The 19,775-nt window shown below is 47.8% G+C and overlaps 1 protein-coding gene across 1 annotated transcript in view; it reads left to right on the top strand.

The window, feature by feature from the left end:
• The window catches only part of CLUH (clustered mitochondria (cluA/CLU1) homolog), a 31,666-nt gene extending 15,549 nt beyond the window's left edge, over positions 1-16,117 (top strand). The window contains exons 11-26 of the mRNA XM_009695216.1: positions 780-997; positions 1,664-1,768; positions 2,920-3,020; positions 4,878-5,030; positions 5,668-5,730; positions 6,419-6,663; positions 7,429-7,513; positions 8,203-8,356; positions 8,708-8,847; positions 8,960-9,040; positions 9,685-9,810; positions 10,327-10,448; positions 11,887-11,980; positions 12,748-12,882; positions 14,183-14,256; positions 15,514-16,117. Of these exons, the coding sequence (XP_009693518.1) occupies positions 780-997; positions 1,664-1,768; positions 2,920-3,020; positions 4,878-5,030; positions 5,668-5,730; positions 6,419-6,663; positions 7,429-7,513; positions 8,203-8,356; positions 8,708-8,847; positions 8,960-9,040; positions 9,685-9,810; positions 10,327-10,448; positions 11,887-11,980; positions 12,748-12,882; positions 14,183-14,256; positions 15,514-15,682 (2,065 nt within the window). The 3' untranslated portion in view covers positions 15,683-16,117. The remainder of the gene's footprint in view (positions 1-779; positions 998-1,663; positions 1,769-2,919; positions 3,021-4,877; positions 5,031-5,667; positions 5,731-6,418; positions 6,664-7,428; positions 7,514-8,202; positions 8,357-8,707; positions 8,848-8,959; positions 9,041-9,684; positions 9,811-10,326; positions 10,449-11,886; positions 11,981-12,747; positions 12,883-14,182; positions 14,257-15,513) is intronic.
• Positions 16,118-19,775: the final 3,658 nt, after the last annotated feature.

The raw sequence follows: 19,775 nt of genomic DNA, 5'->3' as shown, positions 1-19,775 counted from the left end.
GCTGGAAAAAATTACCTATGGGAACTGCTGTAGGCACTTTTGTGGTGGGATGTGTTGGCGTTTGGGCTCGCTCAGTGCAGGCGGGGAAGTGGGAGCTCTGGGAACGGGAAAGTTGAAGTCTTGTGGTGCTGGTGATGTTAACACTCCTGCTTCCAATGTGAAGGGCTGCAGGTGCTCTGCTGTCACAGATGGTCAGAGCCGGTGCTTCGCTTGCTGGGAAGACAAGCCCTCCAGTTGCTGACAGAGGAGCCCTGCCCGCTGAGCAACCAGTTCTGCAGCCAGTGCCCTTCCCGGTTCTGCCACGTGCCTGCGGGCAGGCTTCGCTGCTGCCTGGGAGAGCTTCCAGACCAGCAGCCTGCCGTGGCCCTAGGGTGCTGCTCCTGCTCCTCCGTGGCTAGCAGAGGCTGGGCCTCTCTCTGCAAAGGTCTCCTGGCAAGATTGCTGCTGGTTTGTGTTTGACTAGTCCTGTGCATCTGGCAGAGTCTTCCTGAGCTGTCTGCTGATGCTGCGTGTGGAAAGCAATTTGTAACCATTGCAAGGAGATTAATTTCCCATTGTGATGGGTAATGAAAACCCACTGGTTTTTGGCTCCTTCCAGGAAGCTAATGTGCACTCCTTTTAATTTTGGAAAGCTCATGGGAAGAGGGTATACATCCTGCCTTTCCAGAGGGAAACTGTAGGGCCTATAGTGCTAACTTTGTGAGATTTTTCCTCGCAGAGCAGTGGTGATCCTCTTGGATTCTCCTGCTGTGCTGAATTCCTCTTTTCCTTTACCGTAGGTATCTCTTATTCATGAAGCTGGCTGCACTGCAGCTGATGCAGCAGAAAGCCAACAAGCAGGAGAGCTCAGGTGTGCTGGAAAATGGTGGCTCTCCAGAGAACGGTACTGCAGACAGCGAGAAGTCTGAGTCAGAGGATGGTAAAATAGATGATAACGTGACTGGACTTGATCAGGTGAAAGAGCTTGCTGAGACCATTGCATCTGATGATGGAACAGGTATTTCATCCTCAGCGCCAGAAGCAGCCCACGTCTCCTGCCCTAGCTGGTGGGCTGTGCGCTGGTAGGAGCTATGCCAGGCTGGGGAGGGTTGCAGTGATTATTTGTTGTTAAACAGGACAAGCGCTGATGACTTCTATCAATATTGTCCTAGCTCTTTGCATAGAGCTGTTCACGCAGTAATGAATTAATCACCCTGGGGACCAGTTGGGTAGGTGGGCAAGTGGCTTTGAATGCAGTAAGCCCATCAGTTCTGCCGCAGGAGCGAGAGCCTGGCCAGCAAGCTGGCCTGCAGGGTCGGCCGCCAGGGCTGGGCTGCCGGGGGCTTAGTGCAGGTGGAGAGGAGTGGGCTGTGGTGGGGCTGGGAAGTGTGTGATGCACAGACACCTTTGGGAATCCCAGGCTTGGATTTCTGAGTATCTGTGGTTGGGGTTGGGGGTCCATGGGTCTTCTGGGTCATTTTTGTGTCCTCTTGTTAGGACTTTGCATTTTACAGCCATCCTCCTTTCTAAATATCTTACAATTGATTGTTTTTATAATGTATTTCTGCAGAATGTGCCATCGTTGCTGCTTTTATTAACAAAACTTTTCTCTTAATTTAATAGCTAGGCTTGTTGTTTTCTGAAATCCATGTTCATTTGTATTCTGTTTTTCTTCCTGCTCCAGTGGATCCCAAAAGCAGAGAAGTGATTCGAAATGCTTGCAAAGCTGTAGGCTCCATTAGTGACACATCATTTGACATTCGGTTTAACCCGGATATTTTCTCACCAGGTATGTGTACAAAGAGCTGGCTTTAGTTCTCCTTCAGAGGATTGCTGTGTCCAGCCAGCTGCAGACAAAAAATTGTGTTCTGTAGCTAAGAATATTGCTGGCTTTTGGCTGGCTGGGCGTGGTGCAGGATTCTCCGTGAAGCACAAAGATACAGAAAAGAGAAAGAAGTGTAATTGATTGCAATGCTTGAACTACCAAATGCAGGCAGTAAGCTGTCTCCCACCGCTACGCTCAGGGGAGGTCTGCAGATTGCTGCCAAGAATCTTGTTGCAATTCTGAGCATCCCAGCTGCTAGACCACATGAAAAAAAGCAGAGGAAGGGGAAAAAATTAAATTTCACCTTAATGTAGTACTTTACACAAAAACCAGCAGTTGTAGTTGAACAACTGATGTTGCATCCTCAGTGAAGGGCAGGGTTTGTGTTAGTAACATTATGGTAAGCAGGTCACAGTGCCCTTTCAAATGCATGCACCAGTCGCAGGCATTGTATGTAGCTTTCCATGGCTGGAATCAGTATTTTTTTATTTGGAAATACTGAAGCAGCTCCTGGAGTGTTCATGGGGGTGAATCCCGAGGCTGTATGCTTGCAAATTGCAGACAAATGGCCATATAGCTGAATTTAGCTTGGAATAAATATGTCAGAAGGAGCATGTGTTTTGAAATGCCCAAGCATTTTCTCAGGTCAGTAAGGATTAGTGCTTTGGCACTGACTTTGCAGCTAGAACTTAAAACCTAATTTAATTTTGGTGTGCAAAAGGCTCTGAGTTTCTAGCACTTGCAGTATTTGCTGGCCCATCTGCTGAAACATTCCCACTCCAGTCCAGCCAGTTGACTCTTTTGTACTGGAGGTGTACACAGCACTTTGCGATATGTAGAATGGACCAGATAAAGAGCAGAATTTGGGCGTTCAGAAGCTGTGTTGAGAATGAATGAGTGGGCAAGAGCAGCACAGCTACTAACCAAGCGTAGCAGCTAACGCTCTTTCCATTGAAACATGTTGCAGAGTAGATGAGTTTTTGAAGAAGTGTCTTTAATTCTAGAGAGACAGAATCACCAGAACTTTTTACCTGCTCTTACTGTACGCTTTCTGGATATGACTCATTTCTTCTTTGAGTTGATGTGATTTACGTTTTTCTCTCTTACTCTCCTAGGTGTTCGTTTTCCTGAGTCTAGCAAAGAGGAGGTGCAGGACCAGAAGCAGTTGCTGAAGGATGCTGCTGCATTCTTGCTGTCTTGCCAGATCCCAGGTTTGGTAAGGAACTGAGGACCAGCAGTAATGTCCCCTCTGAAAGCTTACCTCAAGCCTGGCCACTCAGAGCAAGCAGTGACACAGCAGAACACCAGCTTTGCCTCCCAAGCAAACGCTGTGCTCTCCTGCTGGCAGCCGAGTTTTGGCACTGGTGGTGAGGTACGGTGAACAGCGCAAGCATCGCTGGTGCAAGCGCAAGAGGGGTTTTCCATTTCCTGTTTTACATCATGGCACAATTTTCCTATCTCAGTCCAACAAAGAATTTTTGGCACTGGTAATTAACAGCTATTGCTAAGAGTTTGGGACAATAAAGACCACATAAGTCATCCTCCCTAGCCCTGGGCATCCTGCACAACTTACTGTATTATCTGACCTTGATTGTGACTCAATTGGTGACTAATAATTTGGAGTGAACTGGGAAATCGTTCTTACTAATATCTATTGTAAAAACTCCCTGAGTAAGTCTTAAGCATTTTGGATGCTTACCCATGCTTACCCATGCACCTGGATAGATAAGAAATACCAGCTTTTCCCTTCTCAAGACACTCTCTAAATTGACTGGTAATGCCTGTGTTACAGCTGGCACTGGAACTAGGAGGGTAGAATAGATGATCTCTACTCCAAGAGGTTCAGGAGTTGGTCAGAGGCGATTTTACTCACTGGAAGGTTTCTTCTGAACTCTAAAGCCACTAGTTCTGTAGTCAGCATAACGTTTAGGACTAGATATTCAGTCTTGAAATAAAAAAGGAGGGAGAATGAATCAGAAAAGGGCTTGGTGACTGTTGTTTTACAAGATAGTTGATACACTAGTATATAAACCCAAAATGCTCCACAAGCGTGTGTGAGGGCAAGTTACAGGGCAGCTGCTGTAAGCAGGCAGTCCTGCATATCAGAGAGTAACTGGTGTTACTCCATGACGTGAATTAAGTGACTCTTTATCAGCGCTGCAACACAACTTAAAATGCAAGTGCCATTTCCCCTTATCAGCTAAATGTGCACAACTCCATTTAGTCTTTTAATTGGAAATGTTTTTAGTTAGTGACTGTGAGGCCCCTAAAGAAGGGTTAGCCTGCTAGTTCCACAAGCGTTAGTTAAATAAGCCATGCCAAGGGGAAAGCGGTTCTCATTGCCTGAGCCACAGGAGCCCTCTGAGTCCCTGTTCTGCCACTGGGTTCCTGAGTGGCCTCGGGCAAGCCGCTGGAAGCCGTACGGTGAATTATGCTGCGTGCCTTGCTGCTCTCCTTGGGCCACTGCACGCTCAGCACTTGGCTACAATCCTCTGCGCTGCTCCACGGGGCCTTTGCCTCTGCTTGTTTTGCACAGGGAATTGGATGAAGCCTGAGCTGTTTTACAGTGACAGTTGATCCCTCAGCACACCTTGGTTGCCCAGTGCTTGTTGGGAGTGCATACTGCTGCTCGTTCTCCAGGGAGACCTAAGAGCAAAATGGTACAGGTGGCAAGGAGCTTGCACAAACTGCTTTGGGCTGCCTGCGGCAACAGTTCCAGCTGCCCGTGTGGCACGGTAGTCTCTGGTATTACAGCACTCACTACCCACCAAAAGAGCCTCACTGGGGGTCACTGAGGAATGTCTCCAGGCTGAATTTATCGCTTTGCCGTCTGTCGAGCTGACGGCCCGAGGCAGGGAGCACCCGCAGCCCTGGCTCTGGCTGATCAGTGCTCTGTGCTTGACAGTTCTTGCTGTGCTTATAACTTAAATGTCATCCCTGGAAACTGCCTTCTCTGTCAGGCAATGCCTTTTTCCCTCCCCAGTCAGATAATTTTTTTTTTAAATTTTTTTAAAATTGAAATTCTTTCCTTCATGTTTGCTTTCAGTAACCAAAGTTTGTCTTTACCCTGCAGGTCAAAGACTGCCTGGATCACACAGTGCTTCCGATGGATGGGGCTACCTTAGCAGAGGCCATGCACCAGAGGGGCATCAACATGCGTTACCTAGGCAAAGTGATCAACTTCATCACCAAGACCCCTGGCCGTGCTCAGCTGGATCACATTTTTGTAAGCGTCAGGCTTAACTTCAGGCTGCCAATTAAAACCACCGCTGGCATAATTTGCCCTGTATATATTCCAACTTGGCCAATTGTTTTCTCTATGTAAAAATAAACAGTCTCAAAAATAGAGGAGGAGGGAGAAGGACCTGTGAGTGGTGGATGGGGAGTTCTGCTCCCAAATCCTTAATGGCTTTCATAACGTTGGGGGTTTTCGGTGTTCTTTGGGATAGAGAAGTGTTTCAGGGATTCCCAAGTGTATTAGCAGGTAACACAGAAGGATTTTAAGCCATGCATATTTTTTTTAAGCCTCTAAGATATGTCAGGGCTTTGGGTCGAACTGGAAAGTGTTGTGAGCGCAGCTGCCTGCGGGCGTGCACGGGCCTGGTGCTGCGGTAGCTCCTGGAAGCACCGTTAGACTGAGCTGTGCCGCACGGGGTGGCTGGTGGTCACTGCACGGGGTGCAGGGGGCTCTTCCCCCGCTGCAGGAGTGTTGTCAAATGCAAAACAGTTGTGTCCTGAAGGGTAAGGACTGGAGCATGCATCTTCTGCAGATGTTGATAAAAGCCCACTTCAAAAGCAAAGTGTGTTTTCTCATTGTTATTGTCAGCTGACTCTTAGTCTCTGTTCTTTATTCCTTTGGGTAGAAAATAGGAATCAGTGAATTGATCACTCGATCGGCTAAACACATCTTCAAGACATACCTCCAGGTATGGCCTGCAGTCTGACCTCTTGCCTTGTGTATCCTCTCTAATGACTTTTTTCCACAAAGAGAGAGCTGTTTGAGTCTCTTCTCTCATTAGGCAGTTCATGGGGGTTGCTTAGCAACGGGAAGTACAATCTCATTAGCTCTAAAATAGGTACAGGCTTGTGTGTAAGGGAAAACAAGTTCCCACTTGATGATAGCTTTCCCAGCGAGTAATCATTCATGCTTTTCTTCCCTAGATTCTCACTCATTATGTTGAAGGCTTTTAAAAGTGAAATCACAGCTTGTTTTCCTTGTAATACCTTCTCCTTTTAAACAGTGTTGCTTTTGCCCTTCTAAGGAGCCTTTTTAATTGCATGAATACTAATGCATCCTTATACCTGTCCGTACATAGCATACTATACACCTGGCTTTATTCCAGTGTCAAAATCTTCTTTACACTCTCCAGTTTCTCTGTCCCAGGTAGCAGCCTGAAATGGAACTATACATTTGTGTGTGTGTAGCTGTATGCTTACCTGTTATATCTACATAATTGTCTGTGCTAGTTGCACTTGCAAATATTGCCTTCCTCTCCCTCTCCTGGAAGATTTTCCTGTTTCTGGTAGGACTGGATTTGTATGAGGCTCAGGGTCAGAGTACTGCCTGTGTGATGGCAGGTGTCTTCCACAACTGATTTTGGTGTCTTGCTGTAGGGTGTGGAGCTGTCGGGTTTATCAGCAGCCATCAGCCACTTCCTCAATTGCTTTCTAAGCTCCTTCCCAAATCCCATTGCCCATCTGCCAGCTGATGAGCTGGTCTCCAAGAAAAAGAATAAGAAAAGGAAAAACAAGAACCTTGGAAATGCTGATAACACTGCATGGGCCAGCGTGACCCCTCAGGAGCTTTGGAAGAATATTTGTTCAGAAGCAAAGAACTACTTCGATTTTAGTCTTGAATGGTAAGCAAATTGCCCTCGCTTGTGCTTGGACTCTCACCAAATGTCTGTAGCTCTTGTTGTTCTTTAATAGGACCTGCCTTTTTGACTCGTCTTCTGTTTGAATATAAATTTGGGCTCTTGAGGGAGTTTTACAGGCTTATAATGGAAAGAAATTGGGCAAAGAGCAGCAGGGGGAAGTGTAACTGAAATTTGAAATGAGATGAAACCTATGAGGCAAAGGCAGCTAGGAAAACCTCTCCTCAGTGGTTCAGAGGGGAGCAGAAGGCAAGAAGCTGAAGGAGTGTAGTCAAAAGATATTTGTCTGTAGAGACAATGATTTAGGCTGAAGGGTGCTTATGTTCCACAACCAAGGACAGCTGCTTCTGTATCTGAAAGAGAGATGGTGAATAAGGCTGCTGGAGGGTGCAGATAGTGAATGTTAAACTGGAAGCACAAACAAAGTGGCCCAAGAGAAAAACCATCACTAGTTGGCTAAATTGGTGATCCTCCCTTCACGTCGGGGACAGCTCGCTCTTTACCAAGAGCTGAAGGCATTTAGACTCTCGCCTAAACTCTGCAGTGAACTTTGAAGAGAACACACATGGGATTTCAGTAAAAAGTACTGTTGTGCATCTCTGTAAGCTTTAATAGACCGTTAGCAACCAGTGTAATGTTAGTAGTTGGTTTCAGTTCACACCTAGCTGTACAGGGACCTGCGCTTCAGATAAGGGATGTCTTTCAGCAGAAATTTACCTGGGAGCTGAAGCTTGTGTGTGCTTTTTGCAGTGAGAATGCTGACCAAGCAGCTGAAGTGTATAATCTACAGAAAATCACCCTGCTTCGTGAAATCTCCCTCAAAACTGGAGTCCAAGTAAGATCCCTGTCTTCCCTCCCTTCCCCCTCATGTTCTATACTGAGAAACATGAAGAGTAAGTGCAAACTGCTTTGCAGGGGACAGCCTTTCAGACAGACAGTGTGAGCCCCTAAAGGTCTTTGTGGTGTTAATGTTGGAATACAGGTTCCAGCCCTGGGGAAAGAGACTTGTCATCCAGTTCCCCTTGAGGGTAAACTTGCTGTGCATCTCCCTTGGAAGATCAGCCAGCCTGAATACAATTCCTGTAGCTTGCTCTGACAAACCAAACTCACATCTGAAGTCCATGCACACACATACTCCCCATCCAAAGAGAAGCAGCTCTTTGGCTGAGCAGAGCAAGACTTTTGGGGTTGTCCTTGCTTGAAGAACAGGGGGTTTCCTTCTCCACAGCACTGCCTTCTCGCTACTCTATGGGGTGCCAGAGTTTGGCTGGATGGGGTTCCCCTGTTGGGGCTCCAGTACTGGCACAGCCGTACCTCCGCACTGCGGTGTGACCTTGCCATGCACACGTGGTGGTGATGCGCACCTACACGTGACCTTCTTTCAAAACTCTGTCCCCGGGTAGTGATACAGGAGATGTTTTGACTGTGAATCCGCATGCAGAATTCAAGGCTCATTTTCCCGTATTTTCTTTCCAAGTACCTAAAAGTGGTGACCTTGACCTCCGGTCTTTTCGGTTCCTCCAGATACTGCTGAAAGAGTACAACTTTGACAACAGGCACAAGCCTACCTTCACAGAAGAGGATATTCTCAACATCTTCCCTGTAGTGAAGCATGTAAACCCCAAAGCCTCAGATGCTTTCCACTTCTTCCAGAGCGGGCAAGCAAAGGTTCAGCAAGGTACAGACCCAACATGCCTCTGCCTCTTCAGGCAACTGCTGATAAAAGGAAGAGCAGGGAATGAGTGGCATGGCCTGCTGCCCTCCACCAATATACCCCCACCCACCCTGGTTTTGGTAGAGAATTGTGGTCTCCAAGACCATCTGAAACACATGCTTGCTGTAAAGTTACCAGTGATGAACAAGGATGGATGCTGGGCAGCAATTCCCTGCTCCTAGGGTTAGCCCTCACATGAGGCAGTGCCTGTGGCTACATATCCCACTACTGTTTTCGCTTCACGGGCACTGCGCTTCTCTGGTAGTATTAGGGGTTATTTAACATACATACGTATATGAACATCACTTTTTTCAGGTTTCTTGAAGGAAGGCTGTGAGCTCATCAATGAAGCCTTAAACTTGTTCAACAATGTGTATGGTGCTATGCATGTAGAAATCTGTGCCTGCCTGAGGCTGCTAGCTCGTCTCAACTATATCATGGGAGATTATTCAGAGGTAAGCAAGGGCTTGGATAGCCTCTGTTTAGTCCTCTCATTCCTTCCCCGTGCTTGCTTGCTCAAGTGCGCAGCACTGTGTGACTTGCTCTTGGGTCTTCTGTTCTGTTCAGGCCTTAAGTAATCAGCAGAAAGCGGTGCTAATGAGCGAGAGGGTCCTGGGTATTGAACACCCCAACACCATTCAAGAATACGTGAGTACAGGGTGCTGGGGGAGAAGCAGCATCTCGTGTGTCCACGTGGAGTCTGTGAGCCTTAATTCGTGTCTGCATCTAGAAGACAGTTGCAGTTCTCCTTCCTTCTGCAAAGTTCTTCCCAGAATCCTCCACTTTCATCATGAGTTTTGTATCTTACGATTTTGTAAACCGAATACCTAAGTGTTTGCATTACTGACCATGCAGGATGCTTGTATTTGTCCTACTTAGTTTAGAATTTTGGGGGTTTGTCTGCTGAATGTTGATTTATATTCATAAATTCTGCTGCTTTTGCCCTGGGCTTATGTCAAAAACAAAGAAAGAGGAAGAATTCCCCCCCCAAAAAGCACAATTAGAATATCATATACATACAGGTCAGTTTTGAAATATTCCTTGAGGTGCGTAAGAGGAACTGAAATGAAACCCTTCAGCTTCCTCAGTACTGTGTCTCAAGTGATACCTCAGTGGAGCTGTAAATCAGCCAGCAGACTTAGACTTTTCTGAGTGGTTGAAATTCTTTTTAGCCATAAAAAGGAGATTTTTTTATTTGTGTACAGCCGAGGAAAGGAGTAGAGAGGAGAGATTAGCTTGCTTTAGAGTGGTAAGTAAAAACCGTTAATGCTGGGTTACTTCTTTTGTTATAGATGCACCTTGCTTTGTACTGCTTTGCAAACAGCCAGCTCTCTACAGCATTGAATTTACTGTACCGTGCACGCTACCTCATGCTATTGGTATTTGGGGAGGATCACCCAGAAATGGCACTCTTAGATGTAAGTAATCTTCAGAGTATTCAAGTTTCTAATCTCCAAGAAACCTCTTGGCCTTAAAAATGCCCATTGTGCTGGCTATCTAAAATAAACATTTAGGCACTGCTTTTTCCTCCCTGTGTTACTACCAGTTAGTACTATTAGAAGGGAAAAAAGGAGTTTGGCTCTTTAGCTGAGAAGGCCAGCCTTCTGTAGCTGGAGCTCTGCACTGGGACACTGGAGATATCAGTTTGAGCGCCTGTAATCCTTGGGCATATTCCTTAATTTAGCCTGTTCTTGTTGCCCTTGCATAAAATGGAGAGAGTTCCTTATCTCTTTCGTCTGGCTTGTTTGGACTGAGCTCCCAAGGGGGAGAATGGTCTCCTGTCACGTGTTACGTGCTATGCAGAGGTCCGCCGGGACTTGTGGCTGCTACAGCCTCTTCAACAGTGAAATACCTGTGTGGTCTTGGTATTTACGAAGCAATAAATGCGTAGTTTGAATTTGCTTTCTGAATGCCTACTTGACTTGTTTGTGCAGAACAACATTGGCTTGGTGCTCCACGGGGTTATGGAGTATGACCTGTCCCTCCGGTTCCTGGAGAACGCGCTGGCCATCAGCTCCAAGTATCACGGCTCCAAGTCTTTGAAAGTTGCACTAAGGTGAGGCAGGGTGGAGTGCTGGGCTGGGTCGCCGTACTGTTAAAGAGTGAGTACATTCACCGTGCGCTCATAGGGGAGGATCTGATCTGGCTGTGTCCAGCTGTACCCTGTTAAATTAGAGATTCAGTCTCATCCCAGCTGTCAGACTCCTTGGGACTCCTGGGCTGTGTGAGTCAAGGTCATGGTGCAGCATCCAAGATTGTCGTCTCGAAAGACACAGATCCCTTGTTCTTCAGGTTAATTGTGGGATCTGCTATAATGCTGGTTGCCTCAGAAATCTGTCGAGATGACCCTGGTCCTTGCAGGCTCTCAATAGGAAACCATATGTGGCAAGTTGGTTGGAGAGCAAGGCTAATATAATTATACTGGGAGGCTGGGATGATATGTAAACACTTGTATTTAAGTTTCAGCCCTCAGGGAGCTATATTGGAGAAGCATATAATTTGCTTTTGTCCTTTACCATAAAGCCTTGTATTTGAATAAAATACTGAGCGGCTTCCTTGTGTTTCCAAGGGAGCTGTGAGTGGTTGGCACCTTTAGGATCTGCTCTAAATACCCACTGCTCTTCAGTGCTGTAGGCACTGTCCTTGAATGCAAAACTGGCTCGCTATCAACCAAGCAGTGGCCCACTCCTAATTACTACTACCACATTGCAACCCATCTGTTCTTCGTCAGGATGAAAATAAATCTTATTAAGCACCCACAAGAGTGATTTGTTTTCCAGCAGTTGATGGATATGCATTCTGCAGAAAGCATCTTGCCTTCCCTTAGTAGCCCTGGGATGCTTGATGAGATTCATCACCTCCCACAGAGTAACACTGCCAAAACCAGAAATCTTTTTTTCATTCCAGAAACACAAAGGAAGCAAAGTCCAAGCCAAGTCAGCTCTCCCAACTGGAGAGAGCCCAGGTGACTTGGGTCCCAGCTCTGCCGCTGTTGTGCTGGTTCTTTCTGTGCCAAAAGTTTGTTTTTTTTTTAATTTTGTCTGTGAATAATCAAGTAATTCACACATTTGCTTTCTAAGAAACAAAAAGACCCCTTTTGAAGGGTAAGGGCTTACAGCTGCTTCCTTCTCCAGTTAACAAATCTAGCCCCGAGATGTTCCCGTGGATGTGCTGCCTCCATTCAGTTCACCACTGTGGCCTTCAGCTTCCCTGGATGCAGGAGGAAAAAATCCCCAGTTCAGTCTTTACTTCTGTAGGTCACCTCTCAGCATTTCAACAAAAATCCAACCCAAATCAGTGCAGTGTATTAATCCCCAAATGGGGTGAGGAGAAGTGACTACCAGGGTGCTCTATTCAGAGTCCAGTATCTGTCTCCTTTCACACTGGTATTAAGACCTCTAGCCTAAACATTGCTATGGTGAAGCCTTGCTCGCTCTAGTGCAGAAGTGTTTCTTCTTCATGAAAGTACCTCTAAACCCTTTTCCTTCCCTCAGCCACCACTTGGTAGCCCGAGTGTATGAGAGCAAAGCAGAATTCCGGTCAGCTCTGCAGCACGAGAAGGAAGGCTACACCATCTACAAAAACCAGGTAACGAGCGTGTGCACTGCTAATTTGTGTCATACCACTTTACTGCTAGAAACAAGCAATACCACTGCAAAACAGTGCCACAACTTGGAACTCAGGGAGGCCTTTCTTACAAAGAGGTCTGAACAGCTGCCAGGGAATCTTCTTTCTAGGGATGGGGCAGAATTGCTGCCCTGTACAACAATTGACCGCTTTTATGCCAAAAGTCTTTGAATAGCCTTCCTGCAGGTTTGTTCTTGCTGTACCCCTGTCGCTGGACAGAAACTTCTGTTGGTGACATGGCCCCACGTTCTAGCCGGGCACTGAAAGAGCTGGTCTGTTCTTTCCCTTTTTGCACCACCAGTCTCTTAAATACCAGATCCAAACTAGTTTGGTAGTTGAGCTGTTTCGTGGGCAGTACCTTCTCCTGCTTGCAGCCCTTGCTGATGCACAGTGAAACTTCTGCACCAGCCCGGGGTCTGTCTGAACACGCCTGCGGTTGTACACGGTGGGTGATTCAGCGCCATCTCACCGGCTGAAAGCACAGCCTGGTGGAGGGAATGCTGCTCACCCTGCAAACATGCTCCTACCTGATGGAAATGTGTCATGTTGATAATAAGGCTCCTAGAGGAATTTTGTTTGTTTTTTGAATGCCAAGGCAGGTGAAATCCAGTTCTGATGAGTTTCTGTAAGGACGTTGAGCTAGCAGGGACTAGAGCGTGCCTTGGTTTGGGTCCTGTTCTGATTTGTAATGTTGTACCTCTTTCTCCCCGCCCCCCCCTTCTGAGTAGCTTGGAGAACACCATGAAAAGACCAAAGAGAGCTCTGAGTACTTGAAATACCTGACTCAGCAAGCAGTTGCTCTTCAACGCACAATGAATGAGATTTACAAGAATGGCTCCAATGCGAACATCATGCCACTTAAGGTAACCTTTATGCAAGGAGAGCAATCGAGAGTACTTGCTGTGAAGGCAGAGTTTTGTGTTTAGCTGCTCCTGAAGGACACGAGTGTACGCGTGCAGACGTTGCCTGTGCAGGAGGTGGTAATGGCTGTGCCAGCTGCAGACGCTTCATGGGCGGGAGGTCCCTGCAAAGGCAGAGGGGCTCCGACGGCCATAGCACAGTGTAACCGGTGCGGGCTGAGCATCTGTCCCCTCTGCTTCTGGATAGAGTGGTTCTCGGCTCTGGCTCTTTCTCCAGAGCTCAGGCAGTTGGGTGCAGGTGACGGTGTTGCAGGGTGCCCAGGGAAATCGGCAAGGACGCGCTGGGCAGCTCGCAGTGTTGGGAGCCTGGAACACCTACGCACAAACCTGCCCCTCTGCTGAGTCACTGGCTGTAGGCAGGTTGCTCAATCCAAAAGTACTTCAGTTTCCTCATCCTAAAAAATGCTGTCATCTTTCACCAGGTGCTTTGTTCTCCTTCCAAGGATTTTGTGTTGCGGGGAGGCTGGGCAGCAGAGCGGAGCGGGGGGGGCTGCCTTGCCTTGCCTTACATGGAGCAGGAACAGATTGGCCCTCTTGGGCCAAACCCAGCTCCCCTCATCTGCCCGTGCACCTGGCAGATCACGCCAGCCGCTCCGCCGCGTACCCAGGGGAGTACAACCACCCCGCTGTTTGCGGTGCTGCCCGCCAGCGGCTGCCGGAGGATTGCGAGCCCGCGGGCTGGGAAAGAGGCGTCCAGCTGCAGGGACCCCCCCAGAAGGGGCAGAGCAGGATCGTGCTCTGGGGAAGGGGCTGGGTTGTCTTCTGACTGCGAAGAACTGGGTGCAGAACTGGGGAGTTCATGGCAGCGTAATCTGAGCGTAAGGACCTTGAACCGAGTAAATGGTCAAGTCCAGGAAATAGCGTCCAGCTAAAAGGCTCAAACCCATAAAACGGTAATAACAATTTTACCCTTGTTAAAACACTTGAAGGAGAGGGGGGGGAAAACCCAAAACAAAACACATTTTTGAACTGACTTCTACACTGCATTTAACCAAAGGCCCACAGAGTTCAGAGGGGAGGTTGCCCGCAGTGACTGGCTGGGCACCTCTAGATGCTGCTTTTCAACTTAGGGACGTAGAGGTAGAAAACAGAAATGATGCCACCTTACATCTATTAGTGTGTCATACGGGATCCTTGGTTTTTCTAAACAGTTGGTAAATGGGGTCTGGACTTGCTTAGGAGCTCTGAGTTTTTCTGTCTGTGTTTTGACTTTTAAAACTTTTTTTTTTCTCTTATGCTGTAGTTCACAGCTCCCAGTATGGCCAGTGTCCTGGAGCAGCTCAACATTATCAATGGAATTCTCTTCATTCCACTAAGGTAGAGTGACACTTCTGTGTGTTGTACCTTTAGAAATCAAGTAGTCTTTTTGTATTCTCTTTATTCCTGAGATAGCATAAACCCAATGCTTCCCTTTGCATTAAGAATCATTGACCCAAAATGCAGAGTTTCCAGTGATCTTGGGTACCTCTTCTCATCAGGCCGCACTAGGCGAATAGTGGCAGAAATTGTCACTTCTGCATAAAAACTGCTTTTGAAGGTGCTGGGTCCCCTGAAGACATTCTTGAACACTTGCAAAGGGGATCCCTGGGAATCCTTCAGGGCACTAAAAAAGCTCCTGGATGGAGGAACATTGCATGAAATGTCAGGTGTCTCTCTCAAAACTGTAACCTTGAGCTTGTAGCAGGGATCTGCTCTCACAACCCCCAAAGTGCTCTGTGAAGCTGAAGGAAATGATGAAAGCTTCCTGGAGAACTGACGCATCAGCGGGCAAGACCGCTGTTGTGTCGCTTGCCCCATGGGTCGCTCTGCAAGCAGCCGGGAGCTGGCGTCTCCCCTGCTCCCCTGTGCTCAGCCCGTCACCCCAGCGGCAAAGGGATTCTTGCGTTTAGCTCTGGTTGCAGAGTGGGAGGTAGCTGAAGCACAGTCACTGGTCTCTACCCAGAAGAAACGAAGTGAGCAGTGCTGGGCTGTGAAGAACAGCGCTGGCTCTCCCACAGACAAGGCTGCTTAGCAGGGTGGTTGCTTCAAGGAGGAATTCCTGGAGGTGTTCCTTCCCCAGCTCCGCAGGATTTGTTTACAAAGAACACTAGCCGAGATCATAATACTAGCCCTGATTATCATTATCATCTTTAAGACCATTATAAGTGGCAGTACTCATAATTTTTTTTTATTATTATTATCAATTGTCTCTTAAGACTTTTAGTTGAAAATTTGATTGGGAGGGAGGTGGAAAAAAGATGACCTGAGCTGAGACTGTGTTCTTCTAAGGCTGTAAATAATCACTGATGGTTAAAAATTTACCAGAAGCAGCTGGAGGCTGCCTGGACATAGACAGGATTAACCTCACTGCCCAGCCCCGAGTGGCCACTCGTGGGCCATGGCCCAAAACCAAATGGCAAACTGAGCACCCAGCCTTGCTCAGGTGTTGCTGAGATGTGGGACCTGGCATCTGGCAGGAGGAGGGCAAGTGCTAGGAGCATTTTGTATTCTGTTGAACACTGCCTTGTCCCTGGGCTTCACACCATTCCTAAAGCTAGTCTAATGGTTGCTACCCTTCCTGGTTTTCCCCTTCAGCCAAAAAGACTTGGAGAACCTTAAAGCAGAGGTGCAGCGACGCCAGCAGCTCCAGGAAAGCATAAAAAGTGGTGAACAGCTGGAACCAGAGGACAAAGCTGTGGAGGAGAAAGAGGCTGAGACAAGCATGCCTTCTGCTGAGATCCCCTTAACACAGAGCTCTGCTTAATGTGTACCTCGCTTTAAAAAAAAAAAAAAGTTTAAACCACCCTTTTCTGAATCTGACCCAGGGTCTCGGACTCCCCTGGAGCAGCTCCTCCTTTTTTTGACAATGTTATTGCACTGGTACAATTAATACACAATGCAAAGAACTAATCTGAGAAATGTAATCTGTCTGACTGAGCTTGTGTCTGCCACGTGAAGGGGAAGGTGGCCAGGATGCAGCAGCGTACGAAAGACCCATCCTAGGTGAGCGCAGCCAGAGGCTGTCACGCCTGCGCGTGTGTGTGTGTACGTGTTGTGTGTGCGCGCATCTCATCAAAAGTTATTTCTACTTTGTACATATGAATTCCAAATGAACTGTCTTGAGGTATGTAACATTTCTCAGGTCATTTTTATGTTGACTAAGGACACTGCTTTGCTAAACAGTACAAAACCAGCCCCATCCACTGCTCAGCATTCTTGTAAAATGTGGATTCCAAGCCAAAAGATTTATTTTCCCCCCAGCCACTATCCCAATTTGTGCTAAGGAAAACTAAGCAGCCATATTTGTATCGCTCAGACGACTGAAGCCTGTAATGTGTGTGTATAAGTGGGGGAATGTACAGCATTTTCTACATCAGGATATAGCCATTGGATTCCTTTAACCATTTTTTTTCTACTTTTGGTTGGCAGTTTGGCAATTCAGTGGGGTTTTGTAACATTCACATTCTAATTTTCAAGGTAAAGATATAGATAGATAGATATATGAGATATATATATATATATATGATACTCACAGTTCCACCTGTGCTCTGCTTGCAGCCGAGTAACTTCGGATACTGTATCCAAAGAGTGAGGGCTTGATGTTTAAAAAAAAGCGCACAAACTTCCATTACAATGGAAACCCCAGTGCCTAGGAGAGATTGGTAATGGCATCAAATACTGTGATTTAGCAGGAAATCGTGGCCCTAGTAAGAGCAGGGCGGGGCAGGGAAAAGAGGAGGAAAAGTCAGGAACAGGGACTTGGGCTGTAACAGAGAGCTGACGGGCAAATTGAACCAGATTGGAGTTGTTTCCCTCAACCTGAAATTCCTAGGCTTCAGGAAGGGGATTTAAATAAAAACTGAGATTCCCACAGCACTGAAACCTATGGCTGATACCTTCTTAACTGACTTTTTTGCACGCTGGTTTTGAGATCGTTGCTAGGGGAGCTTCCATTGCTGGCAATGGACCTTACTGAAATGGCAGATGCCACTAAACAAGTCCTTATGTCCCCTCCCGGTCACACACACGTCCCATGGTGGTTGTCAGTGACCAGCGACTGCTCCCCTGGCCGCCCCGGTCACGGAGCAGGTAAGATGCGGCCGCCGCAGGCCACGCTATGCCGACAGAGTTGAATGTCCTTTTTTCCAAACAGCTCCAGCTGTAGAACAGGCTCTCGTTGCTGGTCCGCAGCCGCCCTGTGCTGACACCAGAGTCCTCCCTCCCTCCCTCCCTCCCTCGCGTTGTCTGTCGTGGATAGTACCCTGTGCTAACTTGCGTTGCTTCTGTTGCTGACCGCCTGGAGAAGAGGTGCCGTCACCGCGCTCTGTCCCCCTGGTTTCCTGTACTGCATTTCGGGGGGAGGGAAGGAGGGGAGCAGCCTCCGAGTTGTTCAAGGCAACAAAGCAGGAGTCGTCTTTACTGCAAAAGTACTTGCTCCTATTAGAAAAATTCTGAATTTCCTGGAAAGCAATCAATAAATGACTACAGTGCATCTTTCCTACAAGATTTTTTTTCTTTTACTAGTGTCTTTCAGTCCATTAAAAGCTTTTTAAACTATTTTAGGTACTTTATTTATTGGTTTCTTTACAGTTTGGTGCAAGGTGTTGGATACCATTAGTCCGAACACCGTTGCTGGAGCCACAACTTTTGCTCATTTAAGCAGGAGCTGGTAGGCGAGAACCAGCACAGATTAGCTGAAGGCTTTAAAACCTGTAAGCGCACTGATGGCACGCTGCGGGGTGCAGCGCCCCATGAAGCACTCTCCCTGCGGACAGGAGCTCTCTGCCTCCAGGACACGCTTTTCCCTGCCTTACTGCCCTTGGCGATGCTGAAGGTTGGTGTGTGCCTGCTGGGTCGTTTCACCGACCGCCGCAGCAGCACGACTGGAAGCTCTTGGACCGTTTTGGAAGGTGCTGTAGTCCCGGGAACATGGACTGGTGCAGGCGAAGGCCATGCCTTCTCTGTGCCCCCTCTCCCTCTAACGCAGGGCCTCTGTGGACAAAGGAATCGACTCCAAAAGATCAGGGGTAGAACTAGTCCCAGACTCACCACCCCAGCAGCCCAAGACCGGCGAAGCAGGAGCTGCCCTCCTGCCAACAGCTGCCCCAGCATCGCTTCTACCCCAAGGGTGAGGAGCTGCTTCTCCATCTAGCTCCAGGGGAGAAGGGGGGGCGGGCAGGGACACCGATGCCCTGTGGGTTTTGTAACCATGAAATGAAGCTGAAGGATGCAAATCCCAGCTAATAGGGCTACACAGCTAAGCAGCTTGAATGCTGGTGTTCTCAGGTGCTCAATTCACAAAGTTTTAGACAAAAATGAACACAGAACTGACAGGACCGAGTGCTGAGGACAGACCGGGTCGAGAGGAGGGCGATGTCCAGGAAATGGAACGTAGCTCTCCCAGCCCTACAAGAAGTCACCTCCGTGAGGCCAACGTTGATCCCAGTTCTCAGTTCCGCACAGGGCACCTTCTCACCACCTCAGACCTGTTTGGGTCTGGCTCAGACAGGATTTAACACCCGCCCGCCACGTGTCCTGTTTAGAAGCCCGGAACCTCGGCTGTTCCCGCAGCTGGCACGTAACCGTATGCTGCTGCCCAAGAAAATGGACGGCAGCAAAATGAAATTGAGAGAAAGATTAAAAAAAAATCAGCAGTCCTGAAGGAGGCATATAGAAATACACTGTATTTTTATCCTCCTTGCTTTCTTTTCAGACACTTACTGTCATTGGCCATATCACAAATCATAAAAGCTACAACTTACTTTCAAGGAAAAGTCACCGGTTAACCCTTCACTGCACTTAGCCATTGTACCGGTTAGAGAGAAGCCTACCCAACTGAATACACGATGTCCAGAATTCTCAAGTGTCAAAATACATTGACCAAAAGTCCTGTATGTGCAATTTCTCTTCATATTCAACCCTGTCTGCTGAAAAATGTTTTAATACCCATCAGTGCTATATCAGAACTGGAAACGACTGGTGGAAACCAGTCTCCTAGATGTGTAAAGCTGCTCTCGGTAAGGCACTCGCTACCTGACCAAGTCACCAAGCTGAAGGGGAAAACGAAATTCTTCAACTACGCAGATTGCTCTTGGCAACTTACGTTTTAATATCCTGTATCACTCCCTTTTGAGAAACTTCTTGTGTTTGCCAATACCTAGGAGGCTTGTCTTTCAAACCTGCGTCCCAACAAACACCATCTCGGCACTGGACGCTCGGGACAGCCTTCACCTCAGCCAGGACGTCCAACTTGCGCGTTGGCTCCGGCAGAGCCTGAAATTCAGTTGCTTCTCCCAAAGGTCAGGTTCCTCCAAGAGCCTCTCCCAGCTCTGTTCCTGCTGCAAAGTAACGGCGTGCCAGACGCTTCCACAGAGCACAGCTGGTAGGAGCTTTGTTTCACCCTCTCCCCCACACCACGATCAAGGCCACATCCTCGCACTTCCATCAATGAAGAAATGCACATTTCCATTTTAGTTCACTGACCCCTTTATAAGCAGCACTCAAGGCAATTAAGACCAGCTCAAAGGGAAAAAAAACAAACTACACACCAGCTGAAAGACACCGATATGAAAACAAAAGCTTCCACGAATGCTCGGTGCCTCCACTTCCCACGCAGGCTCCTCCACCCGCAGAGGCTGTTGCTGCCTTAGAAAGCCGAGTCCGACGTTCCCACGCTGAATCACTCGGAGAATTCACCGCAGAGCGCAACCTGCGGCATCAACAGCTCCAACAGCACCAGGTAAAGAAACAGTGGAAGATGGTTCTTACCGGGCCTGCTAAAGTAAGGTTCAACGTAAACAAAAAAAACCCCAAAGCAAAACAGAAAATGGGGAAACAGAGCACTGGGCCAGGCCCCG

Source organism: Cariama cristata, unplaced genomic scaffold (assembly GCF_000690535.1).
Source record: "Cariama cristata isolate BGI_N322 unplaced genomic scaffold, ASM69053v1 scaffold17722, whole genome shotgun sequence".
Classification (NCBI taxonomy): domain Eukaryota; kingdom Metazoa; phylum Chordata; class Aves; order Cariamiformes; family Cariamidae; genus Cariama; species Cariama cristata.
The sequence above is the reverse complement of the archived record's forward strand: the minus strand, read 5'-3'. Positions and strand labels throughout refer to the sequence as shown.